Source organism: Octodon degus, unplaced genomic scaffold (assembly GCF_000260255.1).
Source record: "Octodon degus isolate 3935 unplaced genomic scaffold, OctDeg1.0 scaffold00164, whole genome shotgun sequence".
Lineage (NCBI taxonomy): Eukaryota > Metazoa > Chordata > Mammalia > Rodentia > Octodontidae > Octodon > Octodon degus.
The window spans coordinates 1,798,993-1,814,797 of NW_004524740.1; the positions used below are offsets into that span (position 1 = coordinate 1,798,993).

Here is a 15,805-nt window from a genome sequence, read left to right on the forward strand (position 1 = left end):
CTTTCTTTTTCCTTTTGTTGATTGTGTCCATATTCCATTCTGTAGTTTTTTTTTTTTTTTTTTTTTAATGGTGAAAAAATTTATTTGAAAAACAAAAAATGAAGAGAAAATAGCTCTGTAAAAAACTTGGGCTGAATAAAAGAAAGAAAAAGAAAAACAGGGCTGGGGAGATAGCTCAGCAGTCTAAGCGCCTGCCTGGCAAGCACAAGGACCTGGGTTTGATTCCTGGTACTTCATGTTGTGCTGGCTCTGTGCCATACCGATCACCAAAATCTGGCATGGTGGTATACATCTGTAATATATAGCACTGGGGAGGCTGAGACAGGAGGAGCACTGTTAGTCCAAGCTGTGTAGTGAGACCCTGTACCAAATAAATAAATTTTTTTAAAAATTAAAAATAAAAAGAAGTACACTCTGAGTAACATAGGGTGGGCTACCACAGTGAAAGCCACAGTAGTCCTGTTTTCTATTTAACATGTACTGGGCTTGTTTTTCCTTTTTTTTTTTTTTTTTCTTCAAATATGTCAGTAACTTTCAGAGTAACCTTCAGTTCTTCCCCCCACCTTTTGCTCACTCTTACCTTTCCTGTCACACTTCATTTTAGTTTCATCTTCATTGTATTTTCTATCCCTGGTTATTTTCTCTGCAGTCTGAAAAATGGTTTCTAAAACAATGGCCTTTTAAAAACTGCCAATAACCTCAAAATAACATGTGGAGGAAGGACCTGTTTTTGGATAGTAAAGCTAATTGAATGCTTCCTATATCTTGGCAGTGTGCCCATAAATGTGAATCAGCACCTTTATATTTGAATACATAGGTTGTGTTCCTATGGATAACGACTATTTCTTCTAACTTTTCAGTTCTCATTATAGCAGAAAGAAAAATTGAGATTTTATGGCTCAAAATGTTTCTCTCTTGGAGAGTATCCACATGCTCATTAAGGCGATTTAAACATTAGTAAAGATAATTCCCTTCTTTGTGTTCTTCTGAGACTAACCAGCGTCAGTATTTCAGATTTGAACCCCAAAACTTTATCATTTGTACTTTAGGATATAGGTTAAAAAAAGACTTCATTAATTAGGAAAGGTAGCTTCATGAAAGATGATAAAATAGGATTTCTCAGGAATTCAAGTCAGCATATTTTTATGCAGATTGATCTCTCATTATGTACAAACTGCTTACTACATTGCATTCTAGAAAGGGTACAAAGATGAATCAAAGCACAGATGTCCCAGAAATCAGGTTTTTTATCTCCATGCTGTGTGATACGAGAGGAACAAGACAAATGCTAAAATAATTATAATATAGGGCAAAATGTATGTGCCAGAGATGATGCAGGAATCTTACAATTGTGTTTTCCTATTTTGTTTTTAGGCCCTCCAAGCCAGGCCATGTGGGCTTTGGGAGATAAGATTGCATCTTCCATTGTAGCTCAAACTGCAGGTATCCCAACTCTTCCCTGGAGTGGCAGTGGTAAGAAATTGTTTTTTCTTTGTATCTTGGAGTGCAGAAAAGCTCAGTAGGATATTTAGGACCATGCCATGGGATCTTAGTTGGTTTAAAACATGTTAGGATTCTTGATAAGAAATGAAATCCTGGGACTGGCCAAATAGCTCAGCAGACTAAATCACCTGCTTAGGCAGAGTACAGCATCCAGGGTTCAATGCCCAGCTTGCCATGCTGGCCCTGCCCCCAGGGCACGCTGATTGAGACAGGGCATGGTGGCACACGCCTGTAATTCCAGCACTTGGGAGGCTGAGAACAGGAGGATCACTACAAGTCCGACCTACATAGTGAGACCCTGTAGACCCTGTACTAACTACATTTAAAAGGAAGGAAGGAAGGAGGGGAATCCTAGTATCTCCTGGCTTAATACACCTGTGATTTTTATCATGTCTTAGGAATATAACTTTAATTCTAGGTAAACAGGTGTTAAACTGTGATCTGGAATGATTTTAGGGGTTAACTTGGGAAAGTTCGTATTGTTTGGGGAGTTCAGAGCTACTTGAGGTAAGCTAGAGTCTTCCTTAGAGGCCGGCTTCTAGGAGGAATAAGGTCTTTGGATCTGCTTAAGCATGATCTGGATCACCAGGAAAAACTTAAAATCCTAAAAACCTAACTTTTATCTGCTAGCATTTTCCTTTTTTCATCACATGATTGACTGATGATTTGGTTTGCCTAGTACCATTCAACCTCAGTTGCGTTGCTGTAGAAAATGATGTCATTAATCAACCTTTCTTCTAGATATGCAAAGGGCTGAAAGAAAACTTATAAATGATTTGTTCTTGACACATCCTTAAGGAGTGCCATATGGATTATTTTAGCTGATAAAAATATGAACTTTCCTTTCTTAGTGGTCATGTATGCTCACTAAAACCTTTTTTTAAATAAGAATGACCATTGTCTTGAGGCTGCACAACAGACTTGAACCCTTGTTACTCTGGCTCTCCAGGGGAATTGTAATATCCTCTTCAGATCTGCTGGGTCAAATAGTTTAAAAGGTTGAATTTGTTCTTGTTTGAATGTAGAGGCTATAGTGTTCCCCTTGAGGCTGAGTACTGGGACATTGGGGGAGTATGCAATCATGTCTCTGCTGAGGCCAATAAAACCACAATTTCCATTTCCAAGGGCTCATAAAGATTGAATTATTTCTTAGACCTCTGGCTCTGGAGCAGCCCTAAACACACAAATTGCCTGCTGGGTTGCAGTGAAAAGTCTGCCTTTTTTTTTTTTTTTCTTTTTGTATGTCCTTGTGTTTTTATAAGTTGCTCCCTGTTAGCTCTCTTGGCTTTTCCAGCATAAGAACCCAAATTGCCAGCTCATGCTATGGCTCAATATTATTAACTCCAAGGACTGATTAGGGTTTTACAGCACCTTTTATCTGCCTTCAATGTTGGATAAATATTTTAAAGACAGTGTAGCAGAAAATGGACTTGAGCTCTTATAGTTGCTCTCAAGTTACTGTTGTGTATTGCAGGTCTTCGTGTGGACTGGCAGGAAAATGATTTTTCGAAACGTATCTTAAATGTTCCACAGGAACTCTATGAAAAAGGTTATGTGAAGGATGTGGATGATGGGCTGAAGGTAGGTTGCTAACTGTTCACCTGTCCAGTTGTAGTCCCAAGTATGGGGATATGGAGCCTAGATCGTGACAGTACATAACCATAAGAGCATGAGAGTTGTAAGATTAGGAGGTATAGTTTATTAAATATAGAATGGAGAAGTGACTGTAAACTTCAGCAGTTGAAATTATCTTTGAAGCAAGCTGCTCATCTGGATAGAACATTTCTTGGGTAGTGAGGTCAATGTTTTAAGGCTATACCAATTTTTCCTTTCCTTACCACTCCTTAGATGTGAGGGTTGCGCCTAAGCAACACACTCCTTCCCCTGCTTGAGTTCAGGAAAGGACACATGTGGGTCAAAATGTCAGCTTTATTACAAAAGAGATGTTAGTAAAGATGACTTAAATAAAAAATATATAGCAACAATGAGATTCATAAACTGAGTGCCAGAATTAACCAGCCTCACTCTGTCACTGCTTACTTATGGTAATTCTGTATAACCACAGATTTTTCTCTTCAGAAACATGGCTTTTGTCACTGAATTTGTGGACTGATATCCAGTGGGAAAGTTCTGAGCAATTTATGCCCAGTTCTCCATCCAAATTGGTCAGTCACATAATTTATGCTCTTCCTTTGGGGAGGAAGGAAAGAGTAAGCCAGGAAAGGCTGAAAGTATTACTATTATTATCCATCCATATAGAAACATGAACTCAGACAAAAGGAGATCCTTTCCCTAATATCACCTTTACTTTCCTTAAAATTTTCTCTAGTTTGTACCCGATTCACTTTTTAAAAATTGTTTGTTTTCTTTGTTTTTATGATTTTGTTTTCTTTTTTGATACTGGAAATTGAACTCAGGACCTTACGCTTGCTAGGCAGGCACTTGTGCCACTGAGCTACAATCCCCAACTGACCTATTTGTTTGTTTTTGAGACAGGGTCTCATTATGTAGTTCAGGCTAGCCTTCAGTTCACTTTGTAGTCCAGGCTGACCTCAAACTCATGCCTATCCTGCCTCAACCTTCCAAGTGCTGGGATTCCTGAGGCGCACTGCCGCACCTGTTCCCCTTTCACTTTTTTTTTTTTTTTTTTTTTCGGAACCGGGGATTGAACTCAGATCCTTGAGTTTGCCAGTCGAGCGCTTATCCTACTGAGCCATCTCCCCAGCCCCTCCCTTTCACTTTTTAACTGCTTGGAAATGTCCTCTGTGTCTCAGGGAGATAATGAAGCAGGCTATTTTAGAAAAGTACATTATTTGCATTTGACTTGCATGTTATAAATTCAAGAAGAATGTTGAGCCAGGCATTGTGATACACACTTTGGATCTTAGCAGTCTAGGAGATTGAGACAGCAGATCACAAGTTTAAGTCCAGCCTAGCCAATTTAGCAAGACTGTCTCAAAATAAAAAAGGGCTGGGAATGTAACTCAGTATTAAGGCTCCAGGTTGCATTCCTGCTCCTGCCCCCTCCCACATGGGAATGTAGAACATACAACTAATTTTGCTCTGTTGTTTGCAATTCAAGTTAAAATCCCATAGCTCCTTAATAAGAAAAATAGTATTTTTAATGCTTTATTATATTTGCTGCAATTCACAAACAAGTAGAAGCCCTTTATAAGGGAATAGCTTCAGTTTATCATTAAATTTTTTTTTTCTAGTCAAAATTATAAAAAGGAATGATTTGTAGAAATTTTGGAAAGCCAGAAGCCATGATAAAACTACCCATAAATTCATATATCCAGAAATAATGCCTGTTAACATATTTATATTATTTTCTTTTAGCCTTTTTAGTTACTTATTTATTTTTTAACTTATTTATTTATTTATTTATACTATTTAGAATTAAGTCCAGGGTCTTTACACTCAACTACATCTCCAGTCATCTCTTTATTTTTTAATCTGAGACGGGGCCTCACTAGATCACTGAGTTTCCCAGACTAGGGTTAAACTTGAGATTCTCTTGCCTCAGCATCCAGAATACTGGGACTATGAATGTGGGCTGCCACAGCCAGTTTAGCTTTTTGATTTATAGATTGATAAAACAATCTGTTATTGATAGATTTGTATAATTATAAAATTAGGACACATACATAAATTAGTTTTTTTTTTTTTACATTTATTTATGTGTGTGTGTGTGTGTTTGGCCAGCTCAGCCCACCAGGGGGCGGGGCTGGCTGGCATGTGGTGCTGGGAGATTGAACCGCGGTCCCTGTGCTTTGCCAAGCTTGTTCCAAGTAGGTGCTTTAGACCACTGAGCCATCTCACCAGCCCCCATAAATTAGTTTTTAATGATCTTATTTATTTATTTATGGTGGAACCAGGGATTGAACACAGGCCCTTGCGCTTGCCAGACAAGCACTTATTCTACTGAGCTATCTCCTCAGCCCCGATCTTATTATTTTTTATTATTATTATTTTAATGTATTTAGTACAGGGTTTTACTACACAACTCGGATTTGTAGTGATCCTCACGTTCAGCCTCCCCAGCGCTGGGATTACAGGTGTATGTCACAATGTGCAAACATGGTGGCCATGCGGCATGTGCCAGTAATCAGACCTAGGTCCCTGTGCTTGCCTAAGGAGGCACTTGATCTAGTCCGCTGAGCCATCTTGACAAGCTGATCTTGTTATTTATTTAGTTAGTTAGTATTTTTAGGGAAGGGCTACCAGGTGGGAATTCAAGGTCTCACTACTAGATTGGACTCTAGTGATCTGCCTGTTTACAGCCTCCCAAGAGCAGGGATTACAGACGTGTGCCACCACACCCAGTCTCAATTGCTGTCTCAGTGCGCCCCGGGGGTGAGGCTGGCATAGCAGGCCCCAGGATCCTGTGCCTGCTTGCAGGCACTTTCATCCGCTGAGCTATTTGGCCAGCCCTGATCTTGTTATTTTTATCTTTTATAAAAAATTGAATGAGAAAAATTTCTGGATACTTAAGAATTCTGACTTCTGATATCTTATGTGTGCTCAGAAGTTGTAATCAAGCCCTTAGCTTTAATGAGTGAACAATTTGTCTTTTTTTTTTTTTTTTTTGGCGGAACCAGGGATTGAACTCAGGCCTTTGCGCTTGCCAGGGAAGTGCTTATTCCGCTGAGCCATCTCCTCAGCCCTATTTGTCTTTTTAAAATAATATGTAATAATAATATACTTGCATACTCTAAAGAAGGAAATAAAAATGGTAGGAAGTAAAAGTTTAGTTCTTTTCATAGATCACCATTGTTGTATATTCTAGAATTCGTTTCTTTACATTTATATATATATGTATATATGTATATGAATACATGCAGTCATACATACACATTTAATTTTGTTTCTGACTTCTGCATGGTATTATTGTAGATTAAAAACACCAATATCCACCTCTTTTAGTCTACAAAAAGAAGATAATTTGTTTTGATTTGACATAGACTACATATACTGTTCTGTCACTTATTTTTTTTTCTCATATTACTATGTCTTGAGGATCTTTCTATCTTACTTTGCATAGACTTATTAAATGACTGCATTCCTAAAAGGAGAAAAGGCCAGTTTTTCTTTCCCTACTAATGCCATTCTTTCTTCCATTTTTCCCTTTCTTTTTAAAGGCAGCAGAAGAAGTTGGATATCCAGTAATGATCAAGGCCTCAGAAGGAGGAGGAGGGAAAGGCATCAGAAAAGTCAACAATGCAGATGACTTTCCTAACCTCTTCAGACAGGTAGAGTGTAAATTATTTTTTATTTGATCTAACATCTATGTCAGAGATGAATGATTTTACTCACACAATGGTTTGCATAGCTTTATGCACAAAAAATAATTTTGTGTATATCTGATATAGCCTTTCTAGACTTATTAACAGAGAAAAAAACTAATGAAAGTTTTATTAGGTAATTCAGACATCGTAGTTATTCTTGTGCAAGAAGATCGCTGTTCTCTATGCAGTATATATTACTTTGTAATGGCAAGGAAGAGTCTATGGTTTTCACAAATCTTTTACCTTGTTTTGGTGACATGGTAGATAAAGTATGGTATAATAGTATGAGATTGGTCCAGTTGTTCTTAGTTTTGCCAGATCCAGGTTCTCTCATTGGCTTTGTCTTACTCCATTTCAAAATGACTCTGAGTTCCTGAATTTCTACCATGTCCAAGAGTCTGCGACCTGTGCTCTGTGGCTACCATATCCTTGCTCAGGTACTTCATGGCATGCTCATATGTAAGAACTAAGAATAGTTCAGAAAAGCTTCTCCTAGCCTCTTGTTGCCTTACCCTCTGCTTTGTAGCTAAGTTGATATGACTATGCGATACTTGGTTTTAGAGGCAGCTAGAGCAATAATGTCTTTTTACAATCTTAGATAAATGGGTGAAAAGAGTCTTAATACTGCTTTTAGATTTACCTTCACAAACTTAACTCACTTCTTTTTCTCCTACTAGCAAGGAAAAGATATATCAGAAAAACAAACAAAAGACTAGCCAGTCATGGTGCTTCCTGCTTATAATTCCAGCTACTTAGGGAATTAGGTCAGGAGGATTGCAAGTTTGAGGCCATTGTGGGCAATTTAGTGGGATCATGTCTCAAAGTAAAAAATGGTAAGAAATGGCTGGGGATATAACTCAAGTGGTAGAGTGTTTGCCTAGCATGTGAGGCAATTTAGGTTCAATCCGCACTACCACCTAAATAAATACATATAAATTGGGACACAAGTTTTGCCCTTTTGTGCTCTTAGCTTCCCACTTTTTCTTAGTTTCCTAGCATCTACTTTGTACCTCTTTTTATTTGTTCCCTTCCCCCTGCCCCTTTTAGTTTTTCTTTACTTGTTCTTTTTGAGGTAGTTGGGATGGAACCAAGGATAGGCAAGTGCTGTGCTACTGAACCTGCGTTCCCCTTACTCCCTTTTAAACCATTCAGTAGCTTCACTGTCAAGGGCTAAAAGGAAAAACTCTGTGAGATGACTTTTCTATGATTTGTTAAACTGGCTTTTAAGAAAGTGATAAAAAATATTGTTTTTACTGTATTATCCTAATACTTTGTCAGAAGTTGAATATTGTCTCATTTTAAAAATTAATTTGTCAATTTTAATTTAGAAGTAGATCAGTGCTTCATGGTCAAGAGAAAAGACTTAGTCTTAAGTCTTCTAAGACTTTAGTCTTAGAAATAAAAGAAAAGTATACAAACTTATTAGTATGGAATCACATAATTAAAAATCTAGAACACTAGGTTTTATGTGAAAGTTCTTAAGTTCCACAAATTGTTAGCTACATAATTCAAACCAATCCTCCTATTGAGAAAAAACTAAAAAGCAAATAAAAAAAAAGGGTGGTTTTATTTTTTGTTTGTTGTTTGTTTTTAAAGTCTGTCTTAAGACATTACAAGCCTTTAAGACAGTGAAGAATTGTAGGAGAAACAGAGCACCAGAGAAGTGAGCCTGGAATTGGAGGCCACTTTTTCCATAGAGGTATCTTCTAGTTCGAGAAGAAGTAGCTGAAAAGCTGATCAGAGTTTTAAATAGGTCTTACAAGATTAGGAGGACAAAGTTTAGACTTTAGGCTTGCTGAGGAGTGAACGCTGGGAAAACTCCTTCAGTTTAGGTTGAGATTCAGAAGGATTGTCCTATAGAAGAAATGATGAACTAGAAGTACACCAGCCCTCACAGGAATTAAATTTCAGATTCAAGCTCTCAATCTCTAATTCAAGCAACATGCTTTAGGATTGTTAGTGCCCCTAGCCACCTACAGAAAACAAGTATAAATCTTCTGCAACAAAAAGTAGTATCTGGAATATCAAGTTATTTCTATTAATTTTTTATGTGGCATATTAAGCACTCGATTAAAAATAAGCATGTGTACAAAATTGTATGATTGAAACCAAGAAGAACAGAGTCAGTAAAAACAGATCCACAAAGATTTAGATAACAGGCCAAGGGCTTTAATTTAACCTTGTCTCATATGTTCAAGGAAATTAAATGCAACATTGATTTTCCAAGAGAACTGGAAGCCATAACTGAAAATGCATGAACTAAAATTGAGAAGTTCATCCCCAGTGTGCCATGCCAACCCCATCCCCCCAGAGTGCACCGATACAGTGATTGAGACTAGGCATGGTGATGTACTTCCGTAATCCCAGCACTTGGGAGGCTGAAAGCAGGAGGATCACTATGAGTCCAATCTGTATAGTGAGACTCGATAGACCCTGTACTAAACAACATTAAAAAAATTGAGAAGTTCAGTATGGTAGTTCAGTAGCATATTAGATGCAGTAGATCAGAAGAATATTCAGACTGAGGTATAAAGAGAAAAGGGAAAAGATACAGCAAAGAGCAATGTAGGATGTAATTTGCAAGGATGACTGTGATAACTCCCCTATCACAAATACCTTTCCCTGTACAGTATGATATTGGCAATCTTCCTATCAGGAGGTGTAGTCCTGGGGCCGGGGAGATGGCTCAGTAGAATAAATGCTTCCCTGGCAAGTGCAAGGGCCTGAGTTTATTCCCGGGTCTGCAAAAAAAAAAAAAAAAAAAAGTGTAGTCCTCTTTTCTACCCTTTGTAATTAAACTGGCCTTATGTCTTATTTTGACCAGTAGGGTGTCATTGAAATGGTGTAAAGGTCTGAAGCCTAAATGTCAAGTGGCCTTGTAGTTTCTGTTCTTGGTGATGCACATCTGTAATTCCAGCACTTGGGAGGCTGAAAACAGGAGGATCACAATGAGTCTGATCTGTGTAGTGAGATGCAGGTCCTTTAGACCCTGTACTAAATACATTAAAAAAAAAAAAAAGCATTGCCTTTGAAATTGGCTCATAGGCAGACAGTAAAAAACGATGAGGATATTTAAAAAATGATTGGAGGAATGGTGAGAAAACTCTATTGGAGGCTGGAAAAAAGAAACATGTTCAATAATTGTAGAACAGTTAGCAGAAAGTATTATTTGATGTAAATTGAAAGAGAATGTATTCAGTGAAATCATGAATTGAGTTATAGAGAGCTCTAGACAGTGTTAAAGTGAGTGTTTCTAGTTTGGTATGCTAAAGAACTGCAAAAGAAAGCTGATCCTTGTGACATCGTCACAAGATGATGTTTTGTTTGCAGAAGCATTTAAAGGAAGTACTTGTATAAAGTGCACAGAATTTGTTGGGTTTGAAAATAACTGTTTCTTATTTTTAGTCTCTCCGGCTCCCAAAAAATTTGCAGAGTTAGGGCTGGGGAGATAGCTCAGTGGTCTAAGCACCTGCCTGGCAAGGGCAAGGAGCCAGTTTGATCTCCCATACCATATGCTGTGCTGGGCCCTGGCACACCATGCCAGCCACTGAAACCAGGTGTGATGGCTCACACCTATAATCCCAGCACTAGGAAGGCCGACACAGGAGGATCACTGCAAGTCTGAGCTGCATAATGAGACCCTCTACCAAATAAATAAATGTTTTTTTTTTTTTTTAAGATTTGCAAAGTTTAAAAATGCCTTAGTAAGAATTAAGTCAAGAGTGCCCGTGACTGCATTTTTAGAAATATTTGAGGCAGTATTTAAGTAATTTTGTAGGTTATCCTCTCAACCAAAAAATAAACCATATTCAGGGTGTCATTACACAGCAGTCTAATTTGTAGAAACTATAGAGAGGTCTCAGCAGAAATGACCTGTGGATGTGATGTGGCTTTTGAGGTAAGCAGTGAACTCTGTTGTGATCCATAGAATACTCACAAAGTTGTCAAGACACTTGTATTGATGAGTGTACCAAAGGAACTAAAGAGGGCAGCAACAGTTCAAGATGAAAATAAGCCTTTTGGCCTTCAACTTTCTTTAGTTAGGAAGTAGACTGAGAAAACTTTTCAGCTGTAAACGTTGGTTATTTCTAATGAAAGGGGAGCTTCTTGGTGGTGAGGTCAGAGGTTTACCCTGTATCAGGGACCCATGTCCAAGAACAGAAATGACATTTAAAAAAAAAAAACTCTATCCCTGCATTAAGGGAACCTGACAAAATGTACCCATCTGGATTTCAAAGTTGCTGTGAGCCAATGACTGCTGTGTACTTCCCATCCTCTCTTCTTTGAGCAAGTCTTTTGAAGTTCTTTCTCCCAATCTCATCATTAAATATCGGGGGTGTTGGGACAGATAACTTGTCTTTTTAGTTCCCAGGTCTTTTGATCAGGAGAAAGCACCTGAGGAGCTGCACCCAAGGACCCTTATTTGCTTCTGGACATGACTCATGAGAAAAATGGACGTCAAGCCTGATGCCATGATTGGATGAGACTTTAGGGGTCTTGGGAGGGGGTGAGTCTATTTTGCATGTGGGAGGTATGTGAATTATTGTGGCCACAGGGTGGACCGTAGTGGATTGTTTTCAGAGATGGCCACAATAACTCCTCCCATTCTTTTATGTATATTTTTTGCAATGTGACTTGGCTGTTCCTCCCATCAAGGGGTGGTATTTCTTTCCCCACTCCTTAAATCATAACTGGCTTTACAACTTAGACCATTAAAAGGTGGCCAAAGTATTATGTAAGGACAAAAGCCTAGACCTCAATGAGGCTTTGCTGCCTGAACCTCTAGGAACACTGTCTTGAAGAATGCTGATCTAGCTTGGGAAGATAAGAGGCCATATGCAATAGAAATGAGCAAGTTCCAGTTGAGATTCCCTAGACTTACCAGCCAACAGCCAGGACAAATCATGAGACTTGTGAGACCACTCAGTCCTGCTCCAGCCACCAGATGATTATATGCACTAGATTTCAAGACCAGAATGCTACAGATGAACACAGCATCCTGAGCAAATGGAAGGTTGATGTTTTAAGCATGCCATTAAGTTTTGAAGTGACTTTTATAGCAAAACAGAGCAAAAAAGATATAGAACCTAAAAGACACTTGTGGTCCAGTGAAATGTTCTGATGTCATGTACTTTAAATCTCAGAGAAGAGAAAGAGAATGGAGCAGAAGCAACATTTGACAAAATAATCGAGCAGGAAGCCATATGTGAAGAGATAATGACCAAGAATTTCCTTGAATTAATAAGGTACCAAGTACAGATTCAAAAAGCACTATGAGCCCCAAGCAAGAAAAATACAAAGAAAACTACATCAGTAAACCTCTCAGAGTAAAACTGCCACCTGCCCCTTTAAAGAGTCACACACACAATCTTAAAGCAGCTGGAGAAAAAAAAAAAAGATTACTTTCAAAAGAATAACAAGATTGACAGTTGAAATCTCAGTAAAAACAGTGGAGACCAGAAAACATTGAGATATTTTTAAAGCATTGAAAAAAAAATCACTAGTGTAGGCTTCTACACTCTCTGACAGTATCTATCAAAACTGAAGATGGAAGAGCTTTCCAACAACACTGTGTGTGATGTAATGTGAACCAGGAAAGCATCTTGTCTGGAACACATTGTACATTTGGCAGTGGAGTAGATGGAAGTATTTTGGCTTGGTGTATGTGTGTGTGCGCGCTCATGTGTGTTTTTGAATATTTTGTTGTTTGCCCTTGTAACACACTGGATGTTTTATGTTTTTGTATTTAACATTGGTGATAAAACTAAAAATGCCACATCTTAAGGATAGATAAGCTATATTATATTCATTTTATACTTATAGTGATTAAAATAATCTCTGCCACTTTTAAGCATTTGCTTGTTGAAATCAAACCAGTTTATCAGGATAGGAAAAATATTTACCATTTAAGAATTTATTTCTTTTTCTAACGTAGGTTCAAGCTGAAGTACCTGGATCTCCTATATTTGTGATGAGACTAGCCAAACAATCTCGTCATCTGGAAGTACAGATACTAGCAGATCAGTACGGCAATGCTATCTCTTTGTTTGGCCGTGACTGCTCTGTACAACGAAGGCATCAGAAGATTATTGAAGAGGCACCTGCTGCTATTGCTACTCCAGCAGTATTTGAACACATGGAACAGGTGTGTCAATTAAATGCTTTAATTTCTGTATTCTCACACAAAGCCACATTTCTATTCAATTCGTGTACTAATCTGAGAATAGTAGAATTTCAAGGCATGATTATGGATAATTGATAACATTTTGTCCAGAGAGAAAATTTTTCCTATTCTCTTGGTAGGAAAATTGTCAGGGAGGGACTGGAGAGATGGCTCAGTGGTCTAAAGCACCTACTTGGAACAAGGTTGGCAAAGCAGGGACCGCGGTTCTAATCCCCCAGCACCACATGCCAGCCAGCCCTGCCCCCTGGTGGGCTGAGCTGGCCACATACACAATAAATAAATGTAAAATAAATAAATAAAATACGCTTTAAAAAAAAAAAAAAGAAAAAGAAAATTGTCAGGGAACATTTCAAGCTCTAAAAGTATACAATGTTTTTTAAAAATGTGCTATAGTGAATATGTTAAACAAGAGAAATACATGGAGATTATTAATCGTGTTTTTTGTTTTGTTCTTAGCAAGCACATAAGTAGTTCCATTTTGTGGATTATCATCAAATCTTTAGATGACCTTACTCAACTCTATTATCACCTTAAAAAGTCTTCTAAGTAACTTAAAAAAAATTTTTTTTTGTATGTGTGTGTGGTACTGGGGATTAAACTCTGGACCTTGGACTTGCCAGGCAGGCACTTATGCCCTTGAGCTATCTCCCCAGCCTTCTAAAGAGTAACTTTAAAGTTCACATATTCTGTATTTTTGTATGGAAAAGAGATTTTGAATCATGAAATGTGTCTTGGAAATAGGTACAGCTTCAGAGTCTAAACTGTCTCTTTTGGAACCATGACTCAGCCTTCATTTTATTGAAAATTATTTTTCATCTTTTCTTTTTCTTGTTTGTTTCCTTTGTTCCTTCATTCCTTCCCTTCTCTTTCCTCCCCTCCTCTCCCCTCTCCTGCTCTCCCCTCGCCTTCCCTGCTCTCCCCTCCCCTCCCCTACTTCTTTCTCTGTCTTTCTGACAGGGTTTCACTGTAGTTCAGGCTGGCCTTGAACTCACTTTGTAGCCCATGCTGGCCTTGAACTTACATAGATGCTTCTGTCTCAGCCTTCTGTGTGTTGAAATTACATGTGTGCACCACCACTCCAAGCTACACCTATTTTTTTTTTTTCTCAATTTCAAACAAGCTAAACATGGTTAACCATATTGGACTTTTGTTTCCTACTTGAACTACTATAATAAAGATGCCTCTAAAATACAGAGGTTTAATGAAGATACAACTTACTGTTTAGCACTTTCATCAAACTGAGACCAGAGAGTCAGAGCGTGGTGGGCACATTCCTATAATCCCAGTGCTGGGGAGGCTGAAAACAGGAGGATAACTGTGGATCTGAGCTGTGTAATGAGACCCTGTACCATATACATAAAATTGGAAAGAAAAGAAAAACAAACAAACAAAAAAAACCCTGGTACCAGAGACCCTGATTTACAAGACAGGAATTAGCAAACTCTTTCTCATGGGCTAAGTTCAACCTGTTGCCTATTTTTCTAAATAAAATTTAACAGGAATACGTACACACACTGTCTCTCTCACTTATATATCATCTCTGGCTGTAGTATTACTATAGTGGCAGAGCTGAGTAGCTGTAACCGAGTCTCTGTGGCCCATAGAGTTTGAAAAAACCCTTTTCTGTGGATAGTACTATCTTTACGATCAAGCTAACTAATAAGATTGTGTTCACATTTTGCCCAGTGGTTGCTGGAGGAGGTACAGGGCCTGAAAACAAGTACATAAAAGCACAATCTGGAAGTCATGTGTCACTTCTGCTCACATTCCACTGGACTGAATTTAATCCTACCCATACAAAGATTTGAGAAATTATATTTATTAACTGGAATAAATGCGCTTAGCTAAAATTCAGGAGGTTCTTTACTTAAGAGAAAAATTGCTGGAGGGTGTTTAGTAATCCTTGCTTCAATCTGTTCTTTTAGCTCCCCATTATCCTTATCTTGGTGCAGGGTTAGAACATACTTATCCTTTTCCCAAGGAAGACATCAAGTCCCTACTAATTACTCTAGCTACTACATCACCCAGAAATTCAAGATGTACATCAGATTAAGATCTTTGGGTGGTGTGTGGTGTACATTCCTCTTCATTATATGTATATGCAGTTTTCTGTAGGCCAGAGACCTAGAAGTTTTCATTGTACCATTTTACTTTCGTATACCCACATTGGTGGAGTCGGAACAAGATAACCCGTATTTGGAAAAAATGTTAAAAATACATAGCAATCACTGATCATAGCAGTTAACAAATCTTTTTAGATAGCTGTTGTGTCCATTCTCTAGTGTGTGGTGGAATGATACCTCAGATTTTCTGGCTGCCTCTGGTTTTGCTCCTTGGAACCAAGTCCTTTGCCCATTGTTCTGCATCACTCTTGACTTTGTTCTCTGAGTTCTTCCTTAGTTTTCTTTGGCAGTTGGGTTTTGTAGACTATGTCTACTTTGATAGTACTTTCACAGCCCACTAACAGTACCAATATGACACCAAGCATCAGCCATAGACTTTTGAAGGCCAGGCTTGTGACTTGTTCAGAAACATATTTCCCTGAATAATTTAATAAGCTTTTGTGCTATTTGCTTCTACTCAGCTTCATATCAGGGTAATTATATTCAGAGATTTCTTCTAGATAGAGAAACTTTTCTCCTTTTGTTTACTAGCTTCTGTGTTTGGCCCATCTCTCCCCTTAATTTAATGTTGACTACATTAAGGCCAGCTGCAGCGAAAGCAACTCCCTTAATCTGATCTTTGACACTGAGTTGCTTCAGGGTGAGAATCTAGTTTTTTAATTTTTAGGAGAGACCAAATTAGTTTGCTTTTTTTAATATATATTATT

The 15,805-nt window shown here is 38.1% G+C and overlaps 1 protein-coding gene across 4 annotated transcripts in view; it reads left to right on the plus strand.

Moving 5' to 3' along the window:
* The window catches only part of Acaca (acetyl-CoA carboxylase alpha), a 292,108-nt gene that overhangs the window by 101,852 nt on the left and 174,451 nt on the right, over positions 1-15,805 (plus strand). For all 4 annotated transcript variants that reach the window (XM_004643003.2, XM_023703133.1, XM_023703135.1 and 1 more), the window contains 4 exons: positions 1,375-1,473; positions 2,978-3,084; positions 6,645-6,755; positions 12,727-12,936. In XM_004643003.2, coding sequence (XP_004643060.1) covers positions 1,375-1,473; positions 2,978-3,084; positions 6,645-6,755; positions 12,727-12,936 — 527 coding nt within the window. The remainder of the gene's footprint in view (positions 1-1,374; positions 1,474-2,977; positions 3,085-6,644; positions 6,756-12,726; positions 12,937-15,805) is intronic.